The sequence below is a fragment of the Eretmochelys imbricata genome, chromosome 17, assembly GCF_965152235.1.
Source record: "Eretmochelys imbricata isolate rEreImb1 chromosome 17, rEreImb1.hap1, whole genome shotgun sequence".
NCBI classification, from domain to species: Eukaryota; Metazoa; Chordata; order Testudines; family Cheloniidae; genus Eretmochelys; species Eretmochelys imbricata.
Window position 1 is genome coordinate 2,354,698 of NC_135588.1, and position 26,477 is coordinate 2,381,174.

At 68.9% G+C, this 26,477-nt stretch overlaps 1 protein-coding gene across 2 annotated transcripts in view; it reads right to left on the reverse strand.

Moving 5' to 3' along the window:
- Nucleotides 1-627: 627 nt before the first annotated feature.
- The window catches only part of GIT1 (GIT ArfGAP 1), a 28,879-nt gene continuing 3,029 nt past the window's right edge, over nt 628-26,477 (reverse strand). Inside the window, exons 2-21 of one of the 2 annotated variants that reach the window (XM_077836422.1) lie at nt 19,533-19,666; nt 18,009-18,121; nt 17,831-17,936; nt 17,110-17,196; nt 15,905-16,035; nt 15,558-15,652; nt 15,182-15,224; nt 12,358-12,406; nt 12,035-12,107; nt 8,864-8,961; nt 8,349-8,460; nt 8,005-8,132; nt 6,015-6,167; nt 4,897-5,124; nt 4,182-4,235; nt 3,560-3,646; nt 3,178-3,254; nt 2,483-2,665; nt 2,006-2,069; nt 628-1,868 (exon numbers count right to left, since the gene is read on the reverse strand). In XM_077836422.1, the coding sequence (XP_077692548.1) occupies nt 1,656-1,868; nt 2,006-2,069; nt 2,483-2,665; nt 3,178-3,254; nt 3,560-3,646; nt 4,182-4,235; nt 4,897-5,124; nt 6,015-6,167; nt 8,005-8,132; nt 8,349-8,460; nt 8,864-8,961; nt 12,035-12,107; nt 12,358-12,406; nt 15,182-15,224; nt 15,558-15,652; nt 15,905-16,035; nt 17,110-17,196; nt 17,831-17,936; nt 18,009-18,121; nt 19,533-19,666 (2,228 nt within the window). In that variant the 3' untranslated portion in view covers nt 628-1,655. The remainder of the gene's footprint in view (nt 1,869-2,005; nt 2,070-2,482; nt 2,666-3,177; nt 3,255-3,559; nt 3,647-4,181; nt 4,236-4,896; nt 5,125-6,014; nt 6,168-8,004; nt 8,133-8,348; nt 8,461-8,863; nt 8,962-12,034; nt 12,108-12,357; nt 12,407-15,181; nt 15,225-15,557; nt 15,653-15,904; nt 16,036-17,109; nt 17,197-17,830; nt 17,937-18,008; nt 18,122-19,532; nt 19,667-26,477) is intronic. The other variant, XM_077836423.1, reaches the window with a different exon arrangement.

Here is a 26,477-nt window from a genome sequence, read left to right on the forward strand (position 1 = left end):
CCCCGTGGCCCAGCAGGGAGCCATGCCGGAAGGGCAGGCCCCACACGCCTAGGCCCCCATGCCCCGCACAGAGGAAGCGGCCTGGGCCGCCAGCGCCCTGACCTTCCTGCTGGTGCCGACACTCGCCGGCCTGTACACCCAGCTCCACCACACGTTCCACAAGAGCCAGAGCCTCTATTGGGCCCCAGGCGACGCGGGCAGGAGCCCCTCTCCGGTGAGTGCCCACAGCGCCCCCAACCCGCTGAGGGCCACAGCCCCCCTCCCCTCTAGCGGGGCCTGACCACACTGTCTTCTCCAGAGGCGGCTCCTGTCGGCCCACAGCAGACCCAAGAAGGGGCAGCGGCCCCAGCAGCCACGGCTGCTGCTCCAGGGGGCATCGAGTGAGAGCGCCGCCAAGCCGGGGGCCAGCTCTGACCGCCCCATCTGGCCCCCGGCCCAGCTCCCCGGAGAGGGGCAGGGGCCCGCACCCGCAGCGCACACTTTCTGCTGAATAAAGTGTTTTAAGGGAGTTGTTGGCTCTGGCTGCTCCTGTGGGGCGGAGGGGCTGCACGAGCAGCAGTTCTGGAGAGCGGCTGCCGGGGCTCCGCTTGCCCCGGGGGGAGCCGGCAGACAGGGGGGAGCCAGGGCCACAGTCACATCTTTATTGGATCCAAATGTACAGTACACACCTGGCCGTACAGGCTCCAGCCAGCCCGGACTCTCCTCCGCCCCTTCCCCAGGCACCCAGCTCCTGTAGGGGATAGGAGGCACCCATGCCCGCCTCGGGTGCCCGCTCCCATGGCACTGGGACTTTGGCCGTAGAGAGAAATCCTGGGGCAGTGGGGGAGGGCCCAGGGGGCATGAGGCGAGGGGCCTGCCCCGGAGCAGCCGTGCAGGGGGAGAGGTGGTGGCTAGCAGGCTGGGGGTCTGAGGCTCACACGCGCAGGAGAACATGCCGGGCGCCAGCCATGGCAGGCTCCGGTTCCAGTGTAATGCTGCAGGCAGCGCCCTCCACGGAACGGGGCTGAGGGCGCTAGGGGTGCGGCTCCTCTGCCCAGCACAAACAGCTACACACACTGTACAGGGGAGGTCGGGGAGAGGCTCCCGGGCAGCACCCCGCTGCCCAGGTAGTGGTTCCTTGGCTGGTGGCGGGTTGGGCCGGGAGAACGGAACGAGGGGCTATGTACAGGGGCCCACGCAGCCACGCGCCGCGGCTGGGGACAGAACCACTGACCGTCTGGGAGTGGCCACAGGGCGGCGCTGCTGCGTGGGGGCGGGGCTGGGGCAGGGGCATAGCCGGAGCCGCGCTCTGCCCCACGCGGGGACACTGGCAGCGTGGGGGGCAGGGGCATAGCCGGAGCCACGCTCTGCCCCACGCGGGGACACTGGCAGCGTGGGGGGCAGGGGCATAGCCGGAGCCACGCTCTGCCCCACGCGGGGACACTGGCAGCGTGGGGGGAGGGGGCACAGCCGGAGCCGCGCTCTGCCCCACGCGGGGACACTGGCAGCGTGGGGGGAGGGGCACAGCCGGAGCCGCGCTCTGCCCCACGCTGGCAGCACGGGGGGCCAGGAATGGCACGTGCTCAGGTCCCGTGGGCAGACTAAGGACACTTGCGCTGGCTGGTCCCCGGCCCCACGTCCTAGCCAGGGGAGCCACCCGCCGGGGGGGCCAGACCTCACAGCTTCTTCTCGCGGGTGGTGATGGTGACCAGCTGCTTGGCGGCCTTGGCGATGTCGTAGGCGCACTGGATGACCTGCTGCGTCAGGAGCTGGTAGTCCACGGGCGCGCCAGGCTCCGGCGGGATGGTCTTGCGGCACTCGCTCTGCAGCCGGTAGGCGCTGGCATTGAGCAGCCGCAGGGAGCCGCGCACCGTCTCCAGGGCTGGCTTCTGCAGCAAGGCAGAGACAGGCCTTTGGGCTCCACTGCCAGGCAGGGGCGCCGGGGGATGGGATGGGGCGCAACCCCAGCCACACGGCCACACCTGGGCACAGAACAGGCGTGGCCGGGGAATCAGGCCCCTCTTACCTTGGGGAAGAGCGAGGCCATCTCGGTGACGGCGGAGTGGATCTTCTCGGAGCAGGGTACGAAGCTGGGGAGAAGGCAGAGCCGTTAGGCCTGGCCCAGCCATGGCACTGCACGAGCCCCACCCCCAGTGGGGCGCCAGGTGGCTCCAGCTCCCGCACCCAACCCCCAGCCAACACCAAGTGGAGGAAATGCCCCTAGCAGCAGCTGGGAGCTGGAGCAGCCTACCCCAACCCCCGGGCACAGCACCTCCCCACAGCAATGCAGCCACTTCTGGGGGATGGGCAGCCTGAGAGAAACTGAGGCAGAGCCCTTAGACCAACCAGAACTGCAGGGGGTCATGGGCTGGCAGGATCCAGTCCCCAGTCTCTCCCCCACCATGAGGAACTTGGGAACCTGGGCAGGAAAGGGGGGCCCAGCTCTCTAGTGCCTATGGCTCTGAACACCCCCAGCCCCAGTTCAGCCCCTGCCTGGCCCTACCTGTCATGCTTGAACTCCTGGGCAGCCCGCAGCAGCTCCTGGATGTTCTTGGTGACCTGCTCGGTCTTCAGGATCACGTCCTCGGTGCTGGGCAGCCCGGGGTCCAGCTCCCCGTCCAGGGCCTCCAGCTCGTGGTGGAACTCGTCGTCCTTCCCCAGGTCCAGGAACCGCTTCCCGTCCATGCTGCAGGGACGGAGCTGGGTCAGGGGCAGCAGGCCACGAACCAGGGCCATGGGAGGCGTTCACTCGCCAGGAGACCTGCCCCAGGCTGCTCCAGGGCCCTTGCGTCGGGGGCTGGGCACCAACACTGGCTGGGATTCCCAGCGCTCTGCCCGCCAGCATGGGCACTGGGCCTGGAGAGCAGCCAAGTGCACCACGGCCCCGCCCCTCCCCACCAGGCTCCGCCCCTGCCCAGAGCAGCAGCTCCCTGGCCCCGCCCCTCCCCACCAGGCCCCGCCCCTGCCCAGAGCAGCAGCTCCCTGGCCCCACCCCTCCCCACCAGGCCCCGCCCCTGCCCAGAGCAGCAGCTCCCTGGCCCCGCCCCTCCCACCAGGCCCCGCCCCTGCCCTGAGCAGCAGCTCCCTGGCTCCACCCCTGACCTGAGCAGCAGGTCCCTGGCCCCGCCCCTCCCCACTAAGCCACGCCCCTCCCCTGAGCAGCAGCTCCCTGGCCCCCCGCCCAGCCATGCCCCTGACCTGAGCAGCGCCTCGCCAGCCTGCGTGTTGTCATAGTCGCTGTCAGTCCCACTGCCGTGCCGGTCTAGCTTGCTGGTCTAGAGGGGAGAAGGGGCAGCGTCAGGTGCAGGCTCCACCCTCGGCTCCCCACGGGGTCCATGACACCCCTTCCCCCCATTGGTAGGCTCCTGGACCCTCCCCCACGAGGCTGGGGAACCCCGCAATGGAAGCCTCGTCATGGGGCTCCCTGTACAGAGCCCTCCCCTGCCCCGCGCATAGGGCTGGGATCTGCCCCAGTGTTGGGCACAGGGACAATGCGCCCACCCAGCATTGAGGGCTTAACCCCCACTCCAGTCTGCCCCAGGGCCGGTCCCTCCCCCCCGGTTCAGAGGGAATACATCACCATGTGGCGGGCGCCGTCCTGCGTGCCGGAGAGCAGCGGGGAGGAGGGGGGGAAGGGCACCGAGGAGGCAGACACCCCCTTCCGGATCTGCAAGAGGACAGGGCGAGTTGGGGCGAGTGGGTACGAAAGGTGCCAGCCCCCCAGAATCACAATTCCAGCCGCTCCCACGGACAGACACCCATTGGCGCACACGAGGCACGGCTGACTCCCAGTCGATGACGAGTTCCCCCCGCTCCACAGCGTCCGTCCCAACCGGCTGCACCAAGGCTCCAGCTGGCAGCAGCCCCTCGGGCCCCGCCCCACTAGGGGGTCCCAAGCTAACCCCCACCCAGTGCGTGACTGGGCTGCCCACGCACACCGTGGCAAGAGGGCACCCCCAGGCCGGGCAGCAGGGCTCGAAGCTAAACAGGGGCTTCCCTGGGGGGAGACACGCGCCGGCAGGGCATGCAGACTGCAATGCACGCTTCTCCAGCGCCACAGGGCCAGTGCCGGGGCCGGGGGGGGGGGCGCTCGCTTCTCCTGACACAGGCACAGGGGGCCGTGTATTGCACGAATAGCAGGGGGAGCACGACCCCCACAGGAAGCCAGTCCCAGGGTCCCTCCAGCCCCCCCGCCCCCTTACCCGGTACACGCTGGCCGGGATGTGCGTGGAGTACACAGCTTCATCCTCCACCTCCTGGTGACACAGCAAACGTTACCCCCAGGCTGGCGCCCAGCGACGCCCCCCAAAGCCCAGGCTGCTGGGCGCTGCCTCACAACAGTGCCCTGCCCCACCACCAGCGGGGCTGCACCAGCCCCCGTGCCCCAGAGTGGTGAGTCGGTCCCACGGGCGCAGAGTCCCCGCAGTCAGCGCCATGCCCAGCACCCCGTCTGGCAGGCAGGCAGAGCACCGAGGTTCAGCCCCCACGTGCCCAGCCTGTCCCCCTCAGATGCCGCCGTGGGGAGTCCAGCTGCCTTGTGGCCACTGACAAGCAGCATCAGCACTCGCTGTGCGGCCCAGCACGGCACAGGCCCCGTTCACACAGAGCTGGGATGAGGACCCAGGAGTCCGGGGGCTGGTCCTTCTGGGCCATGCTGCTGTCAAGAGGGCCCTGATCTCGCAGCTGGGGACCCAGGGGAACCCCTGTTTGGCCCTGCATGCTGGCTGGCTCCCCCCAGGCACCCGGTGGAAGAGACCTGGAGCGGGAGCCTGAGCCACGGAGCAGGGCGGGGGGCTCCGGGCCCCAGGCAGCAGTGCGCAGAGCTGCAATGCCACCCAGGTGAGGAAAGGGGTGCCCGGGGGTGCTGCAGCAAGGGGACACCCTGGGACAGGCGTGGCCCTGACCCCCAGGACTCACGCTGGAGTGGAAGGGCTGCAGGCGGCCGACCAGCTCGTCCACGGGCTGTCCGAAGGGCTTGAGAACAGAGCCCGGCTCGTACATGGAGAAGGCCTGTCGGTCGCGCCGGTGAGCTGCTGCCGTGGCCATGCCATGCCCATGCTCCGAGCGCTCACTGGGGGCCGGCACTGCATGCCCGGGGCCCGGCTGCTGCCGCATCTGCGAGTTCTCCGCCTGCAGCTTGTGGATCTGGAGGGATGGAGGAGCGCATGGTGGAGACGCCGGGACCATGCCCAGACAAAGGCCCCCCGCCCCAGGACCCCACAGACACCCCCCGGCACCGCAGTCATGCCCCTTCCTGCCCCTGGCACCGGGCCCACAGACATGCCCCCTCTCATGGCCCCTGCACCATAGATACACCCCCTCCCCCTGCCCCGGGCCCACAGACATGCCCCCTGCCCCTCCCCCACACACCCCTGGCCCCTGCACCAGGCCCACAGACATGCCCCTCCTGCCTCACTCCCAGCCCCACAGACGCCCTCTCATGGCCCTGGGCCCACAGACTTGCACTCTCCTCCCCTGCCAGCACCAGATCAACAGACACCCCCTCCTTCCCAGCCCAAAGACACGCACCCCCAGCACTGGGCCCAGACACACCCACTCTCCCTGGCTCACAGAAATCCCCCTTCCCCCCCAGGACATCCCCCCTCCTGCCCCAGCACTGGCCCCACAGACACGCTCCCTTAGCGGGATTGACCCCAACTGGGGGTGTCAGGCCGGGGCCACCTTGGCACCTAAGTCCCCGGTAAGCTGCGTGGCCCCCACCTAGCCCAGCCCCCCACCTGCCGTGGCTGGGGCACCCCTCCCCCCAGCCCCAACTCTGCCGTGGCCCAGACCTGCCGAGGCCGGGGTGACCCGGCCTGGCCCCAAGTGTGACAGGCACAGCCCAGCCCAGGCGCTGCAGCACGGAGAGCGCGCCGGGGGGAGCCCTCTCTCCTCGCCGGAGCCCCCTCCTGCCCCCCAAACCCGGAGCCCTCACCCCCGCACCCACTCCGAACCCCTCGGCCCCACCCCCGCCACACACCAAAATTCACTCCGCAGACGGGCGGGAAGCCGGCGGGACGGTGCCCGGCACTAACCTCACGCTGCAGCCGGCTCAGCTCGTCGCTCAGGCTGCTGTTCACCTTCATCAGCTGCTGCACCTTGGCCTCAGAGGCTGCCAGCGCCTTCTTCACCTCCAGGTACTCCTGCAGCGTGAGGGGCCCGTCCGACAGGTCCGAGGAGTCCATGCTCTGCGGGGACAGCGGCTGAGCAGGGGGCCCGCGCCAGCCACCGCCCCCGGCCCGCCCCGGCCTGGCCCCAGCCACTCTGCCCCTCAGCCATGGTGCCCAGTCCTGGCCCTCGCCTTGTGCACCACACTGGCACCGCAGGCCACCTGCCAAATGGGGCCTGTCCAGGAGCAGGGCCATGGCACAGCAGGCACCCACCAGCTCCTCCCCCCAGGACCCGAGCTGCAGTGGCTTTGCCCGCCCCACGGGTATCCTGAGGGCAGCAGGGAGCAGGGTCCCCAGTGCCATCCCTGGCTCCAGGCATCCCGTGCCCGCCCACAGCCCCCTCCAGAGCTCACCACCCAGTGGCCCAGGTCCAGGCAGGAGCCAGGAAGAGAAGAGGCCAGGAACCTGGGCCCAGCCTGACCCGACTCCAGCAGCTGCCCCAGCTCGGACCCACCAGGACACCTAGAGATGACCCAGCTTCCTTTCCCGAGCAGCGGGAAGGAGCCCCTGGGGAGACTGATTCACGGTGTTGATACACTAGCTGGGGCTGCTCGGGGGGGTCGGAGTGGGTGGGGACCCCAGGGCTGGGGTAGCAGGGGGCTGCGGGGGAGTGGGACATTGCACTCCATATGATTCTATGAAAATATGCTAATGAGTGTTAATATGATGTAACTGGAATATGCTTCATGCAAAAAGGTGTCTTGTAAGGAATCATTACAAAGCTTATAATCTACTGAGTGTGGTTATCATATTTGTATGAATGTATCATTCTTGTATCTGAAACTAGAAATATGAAATTTAACTCTGAGGTCCTATTGTAATTATGCAAAGTGTGGGCCATTCATGGTGGTTTGCAATCTTGAGGGCTCCCATCAACCAGGACAATTGACTATGGATGGCTCTGTTTGCTTGCAGGCCTTCCTGTAAGCCAGGCTGGGAAGAATGAAGGCTTGGGGGGTTGCACAGGACATGCGACCATGTCACCTGGTACTGAAATCCATCTTAAACCTGGTGATTTTCCATTTAGGAGGAGGGGTGGGGACCCAGAGAGTCAAAAGATTCCCGCCTTGTGCCAAAGCTATTTTAGGGGTGGAACAGAACAAAGGGGGCTGCAGTCATGAGAAATCCCCTAGCTACCACCTGAGATGAAACAAGGACTGTACCAGGGGGAAGGATTGGACCCAGACTAGAAAGGAGTCTAGTCTGTGAAAGAAGATTATTGGAACATCTCTGAGGGTGAGATTTCATCTGTATTCAGTTTCCTACTGTATTAGGCTTAGACTTGTGTGGTTTTGTTTTATTTTGCTTGGTAATTTACTTTGTTCTGTCTGTTATTACTTGGAACCACTTAAATCCTATTTTTTATACTTAATAAAATCACTTTTTACTTACTAATTAACCCAGAGCAAGTAATTAATACCTGGGTGAGCAAACAGCTGTGCAGATCTCTCTCTCAGTGTTCTAGAGGGCGAACAATTTATGAGTTTACCCTGGATAAGCTTTATACAGAGTAAAACTGATTTATTTGGGGTTTGGACCCCATTGGGAACTGGGTGTCTGGGTGCTGGAGACAGGATCACTTCTTAAGCGGTTTTCAGGTAACGTGCAGCTTTTGGGGGACGTGGTTCAGACCTGGGCTGTGTTTGCAGCAGGCTGGCGTGTCTGGCTCAACAAGACAGGGTACTGCAGTCCCAAGGTGCCAGGGAAAATGGGCTCGGGGTAGTCTCAACACATCAGGTGACAGTACCAAGGGGGTCTCTGCGACCCAACCCGTCACAGGGAGCCCAGGGCTGGGCTCGCAGGGGGCTGCGGGGCGGATGGTAGGGGTGCCCAGGGGGGCAGCGTGGGGGCTCACCCGGGCACGGTTGTTGCGGGCAGCGCTGCGCAGCGGCTCCTGGTCCGTGTCCTCGTCAGAGGCAACACTGTCGTAGTCGTGCTGGTCGTCTGGGTCACTCTGGCTCCGCACCGGGTAGTCGACGGCGTCTGTGGGAAGACGAGGGTCTCGGTGTCTCAGCACCCACAATGCACTGGGGCAGGGAGCCACAGCCAGCCAATGCCAGCCCAGTGCTGGGGCACCACAGTCATGCTGCCCCCCAGCCGGGTTGCCATGGCAAGGAGAAAGCCTCTGCCCAGTCCGCCTCTCCCCCCCGGGCAGCTGGGACGCCACCATCCTCCCTGGCCTCCCCCTCCCCCACTCACCTGTGGGGCTCACCAGGCTCTTGCCCTGCTGCCGTCGCTTGGCCTCGCTGAGGATGTCGATGATGAGGGTGGCAAACTCCCTGGCATTGAACCGGGCAAGCTTCTGCCGCCCCTGGCGGAGGAAGAGTGGGTGAGACGGGCTGCAGCACCTCTGGGGCCTGCCGCTCTGTTGCCCTGGCCAGATGCCCTGCACCGAGCACCCAGGGCAGCCTCAAGCAGGGCTGGTCAGGCTGATCCGGGGGCAAGACAGCGAGCACACCCGCACTGCCTGAAGGGGCTGTGGGTCGGGAGTGAGGGGCACTGCAGAGCTGTGAAAGGGGGAGCCCAGGGCAGGCAGAGGGGGGCACTGCAGAGCTGGGATCATGCAAAGGGGACCCTCTGAGCCCCTTGGCCCAAGGCCTGGGCCCCCAGACCCAGGGGCACGGGGGAGGTGCCAGGCCCTAGGAGTTGGGGTTGGTGTGACCCTTATCCCGGTCAGGGGCAGGGAGCGCCAGCCAGAGCGGGGAGCGGCATACCTGGTTGCGTGTGGCGGAGTACTCGGGGTTGACGGGCAGGAAGGGCACAGCGCTGCGCTCTGTCACCAGCGTGCTGTGATTCTGCGTCGTGAGCCAGACTGCAGGGAGCAGACGGGCAGCGGTTACCGGGCACCTCGATGCCCCTGCCCCCACCCACACTCACCCGGGACGCAGGCCCAGCCCCACGGGAGCTTGACACACTGGACCGCAGCACTGGGGGGAAACAGACCCAGAAAAGGCCCGGACCAGCCCAGGCAGCGAGCCAGGGATAGAGCAGGGTTTGAACCCAGGAGTCCTGGTGACCTCGCTATCTCTCCCGGCACTCCCAGTCCCTCCAGAGAGCCCCGCAGCCAGCCCCAGAGCTGGCCCATCCAGGCTGCTGTCGCGCACCCCCTGGGGTGGGCTCAGGCACCCCCCACCCCCTCCTGCCAACTAGGAGCACCCATGCAGCTGGGGGCATCCCCAGAACGGCAGGAGCCCCCAGCACAGGGAAGGGGAAGCCCCACTGCTGAGTCAGGCAAATGCAAGGCCCCAGTGCCAGGGGCATCTGGAGCCTGGGCCAACTTGCCCAGAGATGGGCTCCCCCCTCTCTGCCTGCAGGGGGCTGGACCCCTCCAAAGAAGCCACTGAGAGCTGGGCTGGGACTCGCCGCACGGCCGGGAAGGAGCCCCAGAGTACAGGCTGCTGGCTCAGCCCCCAGCCACGGCCCAGAGAGGGCAGCGCATGCCCCGCAGCCGCTCGCGGAGCAGAGGGATGAGTGGGCACTCCCGGTAGCCTGGGCACGGCTCCAGTCTGGCACGAGCCATGCAGCGATGTGGCAGCACCATCGGGACAATGCCAAACCCCGAGCGTGAGCTCTGGCCGGCTGCTCCAAGCACGGCCCCATGGCAGCCCAGCCAGGCTGGGGGCTCACTGCACCCCTCTCCCGGACACCCCGCGGCACAGCTCTGCTCAGAGCCCAGCGCCCGTCCGCCCCGGGTGCCTGTGGGCACAGCTGTGCTGTTGGGAAGCTGGGGGTGGGGGGGAGCGCGGCCCAGCCGACAGCCCTGCCCCATGGCAGTCGGCCCTGAGCATAGAGCAGCAGCCAGGGCTCTTCCGCCGAGCGGTGCCAGCAGCCTCCATCCGGGCAATCGCCTGCAGGGCACCCTGTGCAACCCCCCCCAGCCCCGAGGGAGACAGGCTCCCGGGGACCATGCGGGGCAAGGGCAGGGGCTCCGCCCTGGAGAGACCAGCCAGCCGCAAGCCCGAACCCAGAAATGCTCCCAGCCTCCCCCCACCTCCTCACCCCACCAGACACCCGCCCACCCCAGCGGCTGCTCCCAGCCCCCGGCCAGGGCCCTGCCGGCTGGGGCCTCCCGGGGGAAGGATCAGCAGGGGTGCAGCCAGCCACTCCCCGCGTGGGACCCCCCCAGACCCACCTCGAGTGCTGCCCAACGGCTGCCCGGCCCCCGCGGCCCTGCGCAGCCCACGGCCTGCTGAAGGAACTCCAGCAAGGAGCCCCCCTGTCCAGCCCAGCCGGCAGGCGGGCGTCAGCGGCTGCCAAGGAATGAGGAGGGCGGGCCCAGCTCCCGGCTGCGGGGCGGAGGGAGCCAGCTGCTCTGTGTCTGAGCCACATCCCCAGCCAGGCCCCAGCAGCGCCCGCCTCCCCCGCGCCCGGGAAGGGCCGGCCCCACCGCTGCGCAGCAGCGACCCTGGCTGGCTTGTGGCACCCTGCGCCGGGTGCTGGCACCATGGCCTGCCCTATCCAGTTCCGGGCCCTCCAGCGCCCGACCCTGTCACAGCACCCCGGCCAGCTCCCGATCCCCACCGCCGGCTGCTCACACAGCGGAGCTGTCGGCCAGGAGCAGCGCTGGGCTCCCCCACGCAAGCCGGCGGGCACTGGGGGCTGCACGGGGCAGGGATCCCTGTGGACACTTGGTCCTGACGAAGGCATTTTGTACCAGCCTTGCCCTCTCCGGTCACTAGCGCCCAGCCCAGCACCTCTGCCCCCTCCAGTGCACACCAGGCCGGGGAGGGGCGGATGGTCTCTGGGGCCCGTTGGCACCACCTGGGCAGACCGCTCTGTGACGGGGGCCCCGCACTGTGACCCCCAAGCTCGGGGCAGCAGCATCTGTAGCTACATCACAGCTGTAGCCCCCCAAAGCGCCCCCAGCCGAGTGACCCTGGAAGCCGGGGGCAGCACCAGGCCTGGCTGGGCACGTCTTGGGGCTGCGCTGGCAGCATTCCAGGCCAGACTCAGCCGGGCGAAGCCCCGGGCACTGGGATCCTGCTACCCAGACACCGAGGGATCCCCGCCTGCGCCTGGCAGAGCCGCCGACCCCTTGGGAGCCCAACGGCCAGGCAGAGCCGAGGAATCTGCCAGCCGGCCATGCTGTGCCAGGGAGGCGGCCGGGGGAGTGTCTTCTGGTGAATCGAGCCTGGGTCTGTTCCCAGCTCCGCTATGGGGGCACCTGGGGATAGACCCATCCCGATGGACACCTCTGCTCCCCTCTGCCCTGCCAAGCACCGAGTCCAGCACGCGAGAGCGCTGGGGGGCAGCTTTCTCCCCAAGTGCCCAGGGCTGCACCACGCGCAGTAACACGCCCGCCCCCGGGAGATCCCAGAGCCGCACGCCCCCTGCACCAGCCAGCCAGGGACAGCAAGGCCCTGCCCTTGGACAGGAACGACAGGGCTGGGGCTGACAGCCAGACCCAAGCTGGGCTGGGCGTGGGGGGGGGGATGAGGAGTCTGGGCACTCCCTGACACTGGCTTCCATAGGGAGTGGGCACCTCAGCACCCATAGGAGCAGCCCCACACATGGCACCCCAGGGCCCAGGCTACAGCATGGGGGGGCTCCTAGCTGGGAACAGAGCCTGGGCCAAACCCATCCCTGGCTCCCCAAAGCCCCATCCCCCCAAAATGCAGCGCCAGCATCATTCCACCCCCCTTCCCCAGCATTGCCCCACCCCCGGCCTGGCATCGCCTGCCCCCCCAATGCACCGGCATCACCCCCCTCCCCTGGCATCACCCATTTGCTCCCACCCCAGCATCGCCCGCCTTCCCTGATGCACCACCATCGTTCACCCTCTGCCCCCACACTGGCTTCACCCCCCGCCCTGGCATCGCCCATCCCCCAATGCACCGGCATCATCCCCCGCCCTGGCATCACCCGCCACCCCCCCACACACGCACCAGCGTCGTTCTCCCTGCGGTCCACCTCGTCATACACGTCCATGGCCAGCTCCTCGAAGAGGCGGTTGCTGAGCTGGAAGCAGAGATGGGCGGGTCACGGGAGGTGGGGGCAATATGGGGGGGGGTGGAGTCGGAGCAGCCCCTCGGCTTGGCAAGCTCCAGCCCCCTCGGCAGCAGGGCCCCATGGGGGGTGGGGGGTTCCCAGGGGTTGGGATCAGCCCTGTCCCAGGGCAGCTGGTCTGCGAGAGGTGGTGCTGCAGGCCAGGCCAGGCCAGGCCTGCCCCCCAGCCCCACAGCGGGGCCCAGCCCCCAGCCCCACTTACCGCCTGTAACTTCTTCTTCGCCACTTTCGCCAGCTCAGACAGGTCCAGGCTGCACATGGCCGGGGCCGGGGGAGACAAAGCAAGAGGGGTCACTGCTGGGCCGTGCCCCCTGCCAGCCGACGCCCCACAAACCCTCAGGCAATGGGGTGAGCCGCATGGCCATAGATGGCATTCAGCTCACCTAGCCACGACATACCGACCAGGCACCGTGGTGAATGGCTAGTCCTGGGGCACAGGCAGGGCGATGTGGATCAGGAAAGGAATAGCAGGGGGCTGCGGGTCGGAAGTGAGGGGCACCGGCCGGGCTGTGCGTGGGTGGGGGATCCCAGGGTTGGGAGAGCAGAGGGCTTCAGGTCGGGAGAGAGGGTCACCGGCAGGGCTGTGGGTAGGTGTGGGGGGGTCCCAGGACTGGGCTAGCAGGGGGCTGCAGGTCGGGAGAGAGGGTCACCGGCAGGGCTGTGGGTAGGTGTGGGGGGGGTCCCAGGACTGGGCTAGCAGGAGGCTGCAGGTCGGGAGAGAGGGTCACCGGCAGGGCTGTGGGTGGGTGTGGGGGGGTCCCAGGACTGGGCTAGCAGGAGGCTGCAGGTCAGGAGAGAGGGTCACCGGCAGGGCTGTGGGTAGGTGTGGGAGGGTCCCAGGACTGGGCTAGCAGGAGGCTGCAGGTCGGGAGAGAGGGTCACCGGCAGTGCTGTGGGTGGGTGGGGGGGGTCCCAGGACTGGACTAGCAGCGGGCTGTGGGTTGGGAGAGAGGGTCACCGTCAGGGCTGTGGGTGGGTGGGGGGGTCCCAGGACTGGGCTAGCAGGGGGCTGCAGGTCGGGAGAGAGGGTCACCGGCAGGGCTGTGGGTGGGTGGGGGGGTCCCAGGACTGGGCTAGCAGGGGGCTGCAGGTCGGGAGAGAGGGTCACCAGCAGGGCTGTGGGTGGGTGGGGGGGTCCCAGGACTGGGCTAGCAGGGGGCTGTGGGTTGGGAGAGAGGGTCACCGTCAGGGCTGTGGGTAGGTGGGAGGGTCCCTGGACTGGGCTAGCAGGGGGCTGTGGGTTGGGAGTGAGGGGGACCAGCAGGGCTGTGGGTAGGTGTGGGGGGGTCCCAGGGCTGGGCTAGCAGGGGGCTGCAGGTCGGGAGAGAGGGTCACCGGCAGTGCTGTGGGTAGGTGGGAGGGTCCCTGGACTGGGCTAGCAGGGGGCTGTGGGTTGGGAGAGAGGGTCACCGGCAGTGCTGTGGGTGGGTGGGGGGGTCCCAGGACTGGGCTAGCAGGGGGCTGCAGGTCGGGAGAGAGGGTCACCGGCAGTGCTGTGGGTGGGTGTGGGGGGGTCCCAGGGCTGGGCTAGCAGGGGGCTGCAGGTCGGGAGAGAGGGTCACCGGCAGTGCTGTGGGTGGGTGTGGGGGGGGTCCCAGGACTGGGCTAGCAGGGGGCTGTGGGTTGGGAGAGAGGGTCACCGGCAGTGCTGTGGGTGGGTGGGGGGGTCCCAGGACTGGGCTAGCAGGGGGCTGCAGGTCGGGAGAGAGGGTCACCGGCAGGGCTGTGGGTAGGTGGGAGGGTCCCTGGACTGGGCTAGCAGGGGGCTGTGGGTTGGGAGTGAGGGGGACCAGCAGGGCTGTGGGTAGGTGTGGGGGGGTCCCAGGGCTGGGCTAGCAGGGGGCTGCAGGTCGGGAGTGAGGGGGACCGGCAGGGCTGTGGGTGGGTGGGGAGCCCACACCATGCCCCCTGCTCTCCCCCTCTATCAATCCCTTCCTGCCACTATACAGACTGAACCAGCTGGGGGCACGTTAAGGCCAGACCCAGCGGCAGGGGCCGCCCAGCCGGGTCCCAGCGGCTGGGGCGCGTCGCACCCGGACACTAGAGACAAGAGCGGAGGGGACAATACCTCTGCGCCGTGCCCTTGGGGCGCGCCCTGCACTCCGGAGAAGGCAGCGGAGGGGAGAACAGGATAAAGGAGGGCATTAAACGCAGTCAGAGCAGGAGTGGCATGCCACGCCCACAGCCACGCCCACAACAGGCATGGTCACGCCCACATAGGCCACACCCACAACTGTCATAGCCACGCCCACACCAGCCATGCCTGCCCTGCCCCACAGCCCCCAGGCAGCGCTCTCACAGGCAGACACAGGGGCTTACAGCCACCAGTCTGCCCCACGGGCAGCGCCCATGCCAGGGACCACTCAAGAGACACACACAGGGGAGCAGAGTGGCAGGCTTGGCACTGGCCACGGGAACCAGAAAAGGGGGCACTGGGTACGGGGGGCCTGCAGGGGCCCCCTTCTCCTCCAGCGCTCCCTACAGGCGAGTCCAGCGCCTACCCCAGCTGCAGCCCTGCCAGGAGGCCCTGGACCCTCTGCCTCCCCGCGAGGAGGCTCCAGGCCCCAGTCCATGGGGAGCTGGACCGTCCCTGCCACAGTCCAGCACTTGCCAGACCCTAGGCGCTGAGGGGGGGAGGCATGATGCTGCTGCGTCTCCTGTGCACAGGGGCTGGGTCGTTCCGGCAGCATGGGGGTGTTGGCAATGCCCCTTGGCAGGACCCCAGTGGGGCCAAGGCCTGGGGCACCGTGGAGACCGAGTGTCCCCGTGCCAGGGCAGGGCACTCAGGGGCAGGGAAGCCAGGTCCCAGACTGTCGACCCGACCCAGCATGCACCGAAGGTGCGGGCTAGCGGAGGAGGGGAGACCCACGCTGCTGCCCCCTCCCCACCCCGTGCGGCTCAGGCCCCTCGGCGGCTGAGTTGATCAGTGGGAGCAAGGTGCAATTCCGGCAGTGCCCACAGGGTGGCGGAATTTCCACCCTCACATGTGGGGGAGTCTCCCAGCAGCGGGGCAGGCGGGCGCTCACCTGTCTGCCATCTGCGGGATGATGTAGTGCCCGTTCTTGTGGTCTGGAAAAACAACGGGACCGACGGTTAGCTGGGCGCTGCTGGCCCGGAGGCAGAGCCCCCCACTCCCAGCTCCAGCAAGAGCCCCCCATGGGCCCCATGCCAGCCCCACACGCAGCACCCGCCTACCCCACTGCTCACTGTGCCCCAGCGACACCCGACACCCCCCCCCGGCTCGCATCCCTCCCCTTCCTCCCCCTGTTCACATCCTTCCCTGGGGCGTGGCCCCTCCCCTCCAGCTCACCCCCCCCCGCCAGCTCCCTGCCCTCCCCGGGGCGTGGCCCCCTCCCCCCAGCTCTCTGCCCGCCCAGGTCTCCCCCCGGCCCCTGCACTCACCCGGCTTGCGGCCGCACAGGTAGAAAGCAAGCCGGTCCGTCAGCTCGTACTGACACTCCACCAGCCGGTCCGCGAGCTCGTGCTGGGCTGCCTGCCTGCAGGGGGAGGGCAGAAGTCAGACCAGGAGCAGGGCAGCCAAGCGTCCGCAGGTCACCCGCTGCGGGCACTGGCTCAGCTGCTTTGCGCTTGGTGTAAGGCTGTGGCCGGCAGAGGCTCCAGGCTCCAGCAACCCACGCGGACGCCCCTGCACTGCCCTTGGGCTGCTGTAATCACTGGACAGGGTCTGTGCGAAATCTCTCCAGGGCAGCCAGCCGGGGTCCCACTGCCAGGCAGCCCCTGGCACTCACCGGGCGTAGTCGATGGGAGTCCTGCCGTTCACATCGGGTGCCCCAGGGTCGGCACCGTACACCACCAGCAGCTCAGCCTGCAGGATCTGTCCAGCCTTGGCAGCAACGTGCAGTGGGGTGGTGCCCTTCTCCTAGGGCAGGGCAAGGGAGAGTCAGACAAGGGCAACTGGCACATCGCACCAAACCACAAGAAGGGCACCAGGACCGGGCTAGCAGGGGGCTGCGGGTCAGGAGTGAGGGGCAACGGGGCTGGGAATAGCAGGGGGCTGCAGGTTGGGAGTGATGGGCACCGGGGCTGGGAATAGCAGGGGGCTGCGGGTCAGGAGTGAGCTGTCCCATTGCCAATGAAAATGGAAACCACAGGGTGCCTGGCTCTCAGGGCCCCCTCACTGGCCGCTCTCTTTCTAGGGAGCCTCCCCCAGGCCCCACATGGTCACGGGTCTCTGTCCCTCCCGGAGCAGCCATAGCGCTGGGCACTAGCGGGCAGTGCAGCACCGGACTAGAGATTGGCCTGGCCTGGGGCTGGCGTCGGGCCTGAGACGAGGTGCCCCCTGCTGCAACAGTGAACCGGGAACCCAGCACCATGCCAAGCTTCTGCCCCCCTGGCGCCCAGGCCTGCCCTAGCCACCTGGTGGAGGGGTCTCAAACACTCGGCCCACAGGATTATTTCCTGCAGCCCGCCAAGCTCCCCACCCCATGCTCCCCCTCCCCACAGCATGCCATGTCCCCACTCCTCTGCTTACCTCCAGGCGCTTCCTGCAGCCAAACAGCTGTTCGGCGGCACTTAGCACATCCCAGGAGGGAGTGGGGAGGAGCGGGGAGCCCTGCGCTCAGGGGAGGAGGTGAAGAAGAGGCGGGGCCGGGGCAGGGATTTGAGGAAGGAGTTGGAATATGAGCAGGGAGGGGGCGGAGTTGGGGTGGGGACTTTGGGGAAGGGGTTGGAATGGGGACGGGGAAGGAGTGGGAAGAGGCAGGGCAGGGGCTGGGCGGGTCAGTGGTGCAGCCCTCGGGCCGACATACTAGTCCTCACGTGGCCCTCGTGGTGATTCGAGTTTGAGATCCCTTAGTGCCAGCACAGGAACGGAGACCTGGCATCACCACAACCCCCCGGCCAGACCTCTGCTGCCCTCCTGAGCCACCCCGGCCCAGAGCCCGCGCCCCTTCCCCTCCCCGCTGCAGGGCAGAGGCACCCGGCCAGGCCTCACCGGGTGGAAGAAGCTGGGCTGGGCGCCCAGTGAGAGCAGGCGCAGACAGGTCTCCAGGTTCCCCGTCCGCACGCTCGAGTGCAGTTGCTAGAGGAGACACAGCGGAGCGTCAGCTGCCCTCCCATCCCACCGGCCTTCTGGGAACCTGCTGGACCGCCCCGGGGCATGGCACCCACCCCCGCCTGGCCCCAGAGAGGAGCCCTGGGAGGGGCTGGGGTAGGGGAGGGTCTCAGGGCCTGGAACAGCACCTGCTTCGCTTGGAGGGGCAGGGCCGGGCAGCGAATGGCACTTGGGATCCAGGCCCGCTGGTTGCTCCATGCCGAGCCGGGGTGAGGAGAAAACCTGGCACCCCCCAGCCCGCTGACGGGCTGCCCCAGCCCAGGGCCCAGCAGGGCTTGGCTCTGTTCACAGCAGCAGCTGCCCTCGGATGGTCTCAGTGAGGGAAACCCACATGCACAAGGGGGCAGCCCCAGGCACCCTCATAACACTGCATGACTCGAACCTGGGCCCACTGGTGCCCAACGCATGAGTCTCCAGTGCCAGTCCCACCCCAGCGCCCACTGGAGGGCACCGCCCTGCCCCCAATAGTGCCCAGCACGGCGGGCTAGAGGGGTGGACATTTTCCCACCACAGCTGGGCATTCCCCTTTGGGATCCAGCCCCGGTGCTCAGCACTACCCCCCCAGGCCCCCCGGTGCCACGCCTGCTGCTCGGGCCCCTACCTTGCTGAGGTCCTTGGCCGTGACGCCGTCGTCATCACGGCAGGGCAGCTTGTGCACGAAGGCCAGCATCTGGTACTTGGCCCGGATGAACTCGGACTTGGTGGGGCTGGGGAGAGAGGGGACAGGGTGAGACCGCGCCGGGCCAGCCCCTCCCCGCCCCCCCGGGGGGGACACTTACTGCACTTTGTCCTGAGGATTGGCCTTGCGGCGCCCGCTCTGCACCTGTGCCGGGTCCAGCAGCGAGTGCTCCCAGATGGAGTTGGCACCGTTGCTGGCCAGAGTGTGCACCATCTGGGGAGAGACGCACCGGCTCAGCGCCGCTTCCACCACGCACCCCTGGCCCTCAGAGCTGCCGCCGGAGAGCCAGGGCTGGGCTGGCAGGGGCCCCGGGGATGGAGGGAGGGGCGCCAGGGCTGGGCTGGCAGGGGCCGCGGGGCGGGCGTGAGGGGCCCCAGGGCTGGGCTGGCAGGGCGGGAGGGAGGGGCCCCAGGGCTGGGCTAGCAGGGGCTGCGGGGCGGGAGGGAGGGGCCCCAGGGCTGGGCTAGCAGGGGCTGCGGGGCGGGAGGGAGGGGCCCCAGGGCTGGGCTAGCAGGGGCTGCGGGGCGGGAGGGAGGGGCCCCAGGGCTGGGCTAGCAGGGGCCGCGGGGCGGGCGTGAGGGGCACCAGGGCTGGACTGGCAGGGGCCGCGGGGCGGGCATGAGGGGCCCCAGGGCTGGGCTAGCAGGGGCCGCGGGGCGGGAGGGAGGGGCACCAGGGCTGGGCTGGCAGGGGCTGCAGGGCGGGCGTGAGGGGCCCCAGGGCTGGGCTAGCAGGGGCTGCGGGGCGGGCGTGAGGGGCACCAGGGCTGGGCTAGCAGGGGCCGCGGGGCGGGCGTGAGGGGCACCAGGGCTGGGCTGGCAGGGGCCGCGGGGCGGGGCGTGAGGGGCACCAGGGCTGGGCTGGCAGGGGCCGCGGGGCGGGCGTGAGGGGCACCAGGGCTGGGCTGGCAGGGGCCGCGGGGCGGGCGTGAGGGGCACCAGGGCTGGGCTGGCAGGGGCCGCGGGGCGGGCGTGAGGGGCACCAGGGCTGGGCTGGCAGGGGCTGCGGGGCGGGCGTGAGGGGCACCAGGGCTGGGCTAGCAGGGGCTGCGGGGCGGGTGTGAGGGGCACCAGGGCTGGGCTGGCAGGGGCCGCGGGGCGGGCGTGAGGGGCACCAGGGCTGGGCTAGCAGGGGCTGCGGGGCGGGTGTGAGGGGCACCAGGGCTGGGCTAGCAGGGGCTGCGGGGCGGGTGTGAGGGGCACCAGGGCTGGGCTGGCAGGGGCCGCGGGGCGGGCGTGAGGGGCACCAGGGCTGGGCTAGCAGGGGCTGCGGGGCGGGTGTGAGGGGCACCAGGGCTGGGCTAGCAGGGCGGGTTACACAATAAAAATAACGTGAACCAAACCCCAGCAGCGGGAAGGTGGGGGAGGGGCGTTGAGGCCAGCAAGCCATGGGCACGAACCCACTGGCGAGGCAGGGCCGTCCGTCCGGGAGGGGACCAGTCGCGGCTGCTGGAACGCGGAATAATCCCAGCACCAGCCCCACCAACCTGCCGCTCCCAGAGACGCTGCATCAGGCAGCGCACCCACGGGCAGTGCCAGGCAGGGGGAGCCGCACAGACCCCCAGCGCCCCTCCCCCCGCCCATGGGGCTCGGGGTGCCCCCCCCCGGGCGCTGCCCACACCCACCTGCAGCAGCGGGGAGGGCCAGGGGCTGTGGCGCAGATGCTTGACGATGGAGATGTGCCGGCCCAGGCTGCGGTGGATGCTGCAGCATTCGTCGCAGATCAGCACGCCGCGGTTAATGGAGGCCCAGCCAGGGTCTGCAGGGGCAGGAGATGGGTCAGACGCCCCTCCTGCAGGCCTGGCACACGCCAGTACCACGGCCCCCACCGGGGACACCTGCCAAGGGCTCGGTGGCTGGCCCAGCCTGGCAGGAGGGGACCTTCCTCATGAGCGCTTGGGCCCTCGCCCCAAAGGTGAGGAGACCCAGGGTGGGCACTGGGTAAATGCCAGCCGGGCACTCGGCCACAAAGGCCTAGAGCACTCCAGACAAGCTGGTGAGTAAGGGATAAATGCCCTGGCTCTGAGAGGGGGGTGGGTTAGAGCGGGGGGCCTGGGAGCCAGGACTCCTGGGTTCTATCCCAGCTCTGGGGGGGAGCGGGGTCTGGTGGTTAGAGCAGAGGGACTGGGAGCTAGGACTCCTGGGTTCTACCCAGCTCTCACACTGACTCAGTGTGTGACCGGGGACAAGTCCCATCTCAATGTGAGGTTTAATTAGGGTTTGTGAAGCACCAAGGGACTCACAGCAGGCTCCAGATCCCCAGGGTGGGTGGCCAGCAGCCAGAGCAGAGCCCCGACCCCCGGAGCTGGAGCAGGCCCAGGGGGCAGCTGCTTGGGGCGTGTCACTCTGGGGTGGCACAAGTGCAGCGAATGGGCGGGGGGCCCCCAGGGGGCTCCAGCGGACAGAGCGTGGGAGAAGCTGGAGCATATGCCAGCGGGGGAGCACCAACGCCCCTCCCCCACGTGCAGAGCCCAGACAGCCCCAGGCACTGCCCCCCCCACCCCAACCCCCATGCTGCTCTGCTATTCGCCTCCAGGGGCACCTACCCCTCCCACCCTGCTGTCTGGGGGTGTCAGTCACCCGTCCCTGCCCAGAGCTTCCCAGGGCCCATCTGGCTGCTCCCCGCCATCGGCTGCCATGGGGACGGTTGCTAAGGTTTCCCTAGCTACAGCTAAGGGGCTCAGGCGTAGCTAGGGAAACCCTCAGGTTTCCCCTAGCAACCTGGCTCCAGGCCTGGGGCGGCCTGGGAGCAGGGACTGTTCATCCTGCCCAGGGCCCGCTCCCATGCGGGGGCCAAGCTGAGCCATGCCTAGCCCAGCCGGGGGGCAGGGCAGGCACGGAGCCAGGCAGGGAGCAGCGTGGGTCTGCAGGGGCGTCAGGCCCGGGAAAGGGGGGCACTGGCTTGGGTTCTGCAGGCCCGGGGGACGAGCCCTGCACACCCACCAGTGGGCACAGCGGGCACCCACCCATGGCCAAGCCGAGCAGAAGGTGCCAGCCCCAGGGCAGCACTCGGCTGGGGCTCCCCGCTGGCTCAGACAGGCCTTTGGTTTTCCACCATCACTTCCAGGAGCCTCCCTGGAAGGCCGACCCTGCCGGGGCCCCGGGGCTTGTGGGGGGTGCGGTGGAGGGTACAGAGCAGCCCCCGCTGCCCGACCCCAGTGCACAGCCAGGCTCCCCGAGCTGCATGGCCACAGGAATTATATACTCACCAGCCATCCCCGGGGGCACGGAGGGGCTGAGTGCGCATTCAGGGACGTCCACGCAGCCCGCCAGCCACCAAGCAGGAGCAGCCCAGTGCCCCCTGGGCACAGCTGGCACCGCCTGGGACAGGCCCCCCATGCCCACTGTGGCCCATCCCCTCAAACCAGCCACTTGGCTACTGGTGCCTAGTCACAGGCCAGGGCTCAGAGCTGCTTTGCTCGAGCACCTGCCCGAGTTAAATCCAGGGGGCTGCTGCAGTCGCAGCCCCCCAGGAGCTGTGTGCTCTCAGCACCCCCCCCCGCCCAAGCTGCCTGCTTCCCCCTCCCTGCCCCGCCAGGGGGCTCAGGGCAGAGACACAACTGGCTGCAAGGTCGTGGCGGGCACAGGGATTGCTGGGAGCCCCTGCCCCGTTCTCAGGGCCCGTATTCTCCATGGACACACAGGGGTGACCCCCCACTCGGCGCACACGGTACCCCCCGGGGCAGACGAGTGACTCACTGAACTCATGCCCCTCACAGCAGACAGGGGGGAGCGCTCCCAGTCGGGCCTGCACCCCAATCCCAGAGCAGCTCTGCCAGCTCAGAGCACAGCCGGCTTCACGCCCTCCCCCACCCGGCAGCCTCCCACACACAGAGCTATTCCCGGCTCCTCGCCCACGTGTCGCTCCCTCAGGGCCGCGCCAGGTGCCGGGGGGCCCCCAGGCAGCATCAGCATCACAGAGCAGTGTGGGGAGCCCTGGGTGCAGGACGCAGCGCACTGGGGGAGCTCTCAGCAGCTGGAGAGAGGGGATGGCTCCCAGCCCTGTGCTCGGACCCCGGTACCTGCTTTTTGTGGGGAAAGAAACCCGCCTCGCCCCTGCCCCCAGGGAATACACGGGGAGGAACGGGCCAGCAGCCCGGCCCCTGCCCTCTCCCCGGGCCCCTGGGATCAGCTCCACCCCACTGAGCTCTGCCCGGGCGAGCCGATGGCCAGCAGCAGTAGTATTCCCATGTGCCTGGCGCACATGGCACCAGGCTCCCAGCTGTGCCCGACCACCCCCCAGCAGGCCAGCCCCGAGGCCCAGGCTCAGCGCACCTCGGCTGGACAGCCAGGGTAACCCAGTGCCTGGGAGCCAAGCACCCACCGCTCCGCCAGCTGCCAGGGGAGGCCAGCGGGCGGGGGCCACGGAGCAGACAGCCCGCCCCAGGGTGCTGTACCACTGCCCCTTCCCAGGGGAACAGCCCCATTGCCCCCTCCTGCCCCTGCCCCACCCCAGAGCCTTCCCGTGCCACGCTCGCCCCACAGCCCGCATGGGAACACCAGCCCCTCCCCCAGCCCAGCCGGAACGGAGCCCTTTGTCCTGGCACCAGCACTCGGCCCGAGAACAAAAGGCCACTTGAGATGCCGAGCACTGCGGCTCAGAGCCCACTCCCCTGCCCCCGCTCGGAGGGGCACACGGCCCGCGCCACGGGGAGCCCAGCCTGGCTGCAGGGAGCACCCGCCCCAGCTCTCTCACACGCGGCAGGGCCGGGCATCAGCTCCGGCAGGCACCCCCCGGGGCAGGGCAGGGCACGAGCAGGGTGGCCCAGCATGGGCACCGAGCATGCAGCTGCTCCCCCAGGGTCCACGGTGCTGTGCACTGCCCCACTGAGCCAGGCCTAGGGTGGGGGGCACGGAATCCACCCTCCCAGCCCCACAGAGGGGCCCTCTTCGACCACTAAGGGGCACGCAAAGGCTCTGCCGGTGCCCCTCAGTCCCGACCCCCAGCCCAGCTCTGCCGGTGCCCCTCACTCCCGACCCGCAGCCCCTGCTAGCCCAGCCCTAGGCTCCTGACCCCAAGCCCAGCCCTGCCGGTGCCCCTCACTCCCGACCCGCAACCCCTGCTAGCCCAGCCCCGGGCTCCCCCAGCACTGCTGGGGCCCCTCACTCCCGACCCGCAGCCCCTGCTAGCCCAGCCCCAGGCTCCCCACCCCGCCCAGCCCTGCTGGCGCCCCTCACTCCCGACCCGCAGCCCCTGCTAGCCCAGCCCCCGGCTCCCCACCCCGCCCCGCCCTGCCGGTGCCCCTCACTCCCGACCTTTCTTTGGTGTTTATAGGGGGCCTGCCCCATGGTGGGGGCTTTCAGGCACTGTGGGAGGAGGAGACATTTACTCTGCCCCCAGGCAGTTCTGTGCTGGCGGCCGTATGCCAGGCCGGCCCAGCTGTGCCCGGCACGGCCCCTGGAAGCCTCCCGGCTCTGCCGCCCGGCCTTGATTCCTGCAGCCTGCGTCAGCGCCGCCCCCACCCCCGCCAGCCCGCTGCAGCCCCACGTCCAGCGGGGAGCAGAGCAGGTTCCCGGGGGCGTCCCCTGAGCCTCCTGGGAAGGGGGTGGCAGCCAAGGGGAGTCCCTGGCTAGGGTGGCGCCGGGGGCTGCACCCATGGGGGGTCTCCCTAGGACACAGGGCAGGTCACACGGGGACTGTGGGGGGGGGCGGCCACCTCCCTCGGAGCCAGGCCAGGGGTCGCAACAGCTGCGGCAAGGTCCCTGGGAGAACTAGAGCCAGGGCCAGGCCCCGCCTGCCACGGCATGTGCGTGTGCCCTGAACACCGCCAGGGGCCTCCCCCTCATGCTGTCCTGTGCGGGAACCTCCCCCAGCTCTGCCCCTGCCCCCAGAGCCCTGCCCCACGGCCCCTCTATCCCGGCCCTGCCCTACAGTCCCTCCATCCCAGCCCTATCCCCCCCAGCCCCGCCCCACAGCCCCTCTATCCCAGCCCCGCCCCACAGCCCCTCTATCCCAGCCCTGTCCCCCCCCGCCCCACCCTACAGCCCCTCTATCCCAGCCCTGCCCCTCAGCCCTGCCCCCGGAGCCCTGCCCCACGGCCCCTCTATCCCAACCCTGCCCCCCCAGCCCCGCCCCACGGCCCCTCTATCACAGCCCTGTGGCCCCCAGTCCCACCCTACAGCCCCTCTATCTCAGCCCTGCCCCCCCCCAGCCCTGTCTTACGGCCCCTCTATCCTCGCCCTGCCTCTGCCCCCAGCCCTGCCCCTCAATCCCACCCCACAGCCCAGCCCCCACAGTTCTGACAGTGCCCCAAAATCCCAACCCACTACCCCCTCCCACACACACCCAGCTGCTCCAGTCTGCAGGACAGCACCGGTGGAGCCCCCATCTCTGTCCCTTCCCGTGGGGCCCAGTCTGGCCGCCCTCCCCAGGCTCTGGGAGCTGGAGAGACATGTTATGCAAATGCTGCTTGCAAAGTTCAAACCAGCCATTTGCAAAGCAAAGGGGGGTGGTCTGAGCTCAGCCTCTGCCAGGCTGGGGGGCAGAGCAAGAGGAGGTCAAGGTTTCCCGCAGCCCAGCACCCTGCACAGGCAGCCAGCCAGGGACTGAATTGGAGGCAGGAGCTGCCTTAGGCCACACACAGGCTGGGGGGGAGGAGGCCGCGCCCAGGGCTCCCCCACGGCCGGAGAAGCGCAGGTGACGGTGCCCTGCCTGGAACTCTGCTCAGCGGGCGGGTGGCTCCGGCCCCCAGCCAGGCCTGCATCTGCCCCGCGCTGCTGCACAGGAGAGAGTCACAAGCCAAGGGCACAGTGTCCTCGCGAGAGCCAGAGCAAGGGGGAGGCTGCCCTTCCATGGCCCCCCCAAGCCCCGAGCGCAGCCCTTGGGGTCCTGACAGAGCTCTCCGGAGCAGCCCACGGACCCCAGCACATCCAGACAGCCAGGGGCTGCCCCAGTCCAACACGGGAGCCCAGGGGAAAGACCCCAGCCCAGCTCCCGCGCTGCCATCACCCCCCATCCAGCCACACTGCCCACACTGACCCCCGCCTGCCCTTGGCCCCGTCGGCACCTTGCCCAGCGGAAGGCAGCTCCACGCCCCACAACCCAACCCAGCCCAGAACCATGGTGCACCTGCGGCTAGCACGGGCTGGGCACAGGGGAAGCTGCGGCCCCAGCTCAGAGCCCCTTGCTGGGCTCAAATCCCAGTGAGTTGGGCCAGTCAGATACAAGCCACAGGGGCCGTCCGCAGGCTCCCGGCACAGCCACGGGCCCACCCACCGCCGGGCAGGCCCACCAGCCACTGGGGAAGCCGCTTGTTTGGGCACTGGGCCAGAGCCCCCGTGCTCTGCCCCACCCAGCCCAGCCCAGCAATCTGGCCAGGAGCCAGTGCTGGAACCAGGCCCCAATCCTGGCAGAGAGGGAGCTTTGAGAAGGGACTGGCAGGGGTGGCCGTGACAGGCCTGACTAGCCCAGGACAAAGCCTTCGCGGAAGCCCAGCCGGATCCCAGAGCCCGGCCGGCGCTGGGCTGGGGGAAGAGGTTTGATCTGGTCATGGGAAGGAGCTAAATTCTTCATGAAGGAACCTGAGGAGGGAGCAGTGCCAGTGCCAGCCCCCCCCCCCCCCAGCTCTGCAATGCATCCAGACCCACTGGCTTGCGGGAGCGCCCACGGGAGGCTGGCGCCTCCCAAGTGTTTGGGGGAGGCAGGAGCCCACGAGCCAGGCTTCCCCTGGGCACAGGCTGAGCCCCAACCCCCTTCCCGGTGCACCAGCCAGCATGCCACCCAGCCCCCCCGTCGGCAGGGCTCCCCGAACGGGCCGGTCGCAGGGAAAGGGGAGCCCCCCGGGACACAATAACACAGGTGCACACCCAAAGCGGCACAGCCCTGACAGGCAAAGCCAGGAGCCCTTCGCCCTGAGAGAGGGGGATGGGCCCCCGGGGAAGGGCCAGGAGCCCTGCTGCTCCGGGCGGGGTGCCAGACAAAGCCCTGGGATAGTGCAGGGGACATTCCTGCCCCGTCAGTCCCCGCCCCAGGCCAGGTGCTCTGCCAGGCTGGGAACCCCTGTGCTGGGGCCAGTCCGGTCTCTGCCCCCGGAGAGCCATCTGCCCTGCTGCCAAGGGGGTTCAATGCTCATGAGCGCGGGGGCCAGAGGAGCCCACCCGAGTGAGGCAGCTTGGGGTCGCCACTGGCAGAGGGTCCTAGCGATCAGCCTCCGATATGCCTGCGGCTGGGGAGGCTCAAGCCAGGAGGTTGCAGGGCTCAGGCTGCGTGGTCTGGCCAACGTGGGAGATGGCCACTTGGCCGGCTCACCAGTGGGAGAGAGGGGCAGCCCCGCCCAGCCAGACTCACACCAACTCAGCGGGGAGGGACGGCCCACAGAGGCAGCCAGGCCTGGGCCCTCCCAGCCTCACAGCCCTGCAAAGACGCTGTGGGGCAGGCACTGATCATGCAGGGAACCCCCCTGCCAAGCCACACTGGATAACAGGCCGGAACGGGGGCATAGTGGACACTGCAGGACTCCTGGGTTCCACCTCTGGCTCTGCATGGGCTGCCGCCTCTGCCGAATGGGGACGGGGCCTGGCCTGCCGGGGTGCAGGGGGTGACAGGACACCCAGCCCTCCACGAGGCCTGC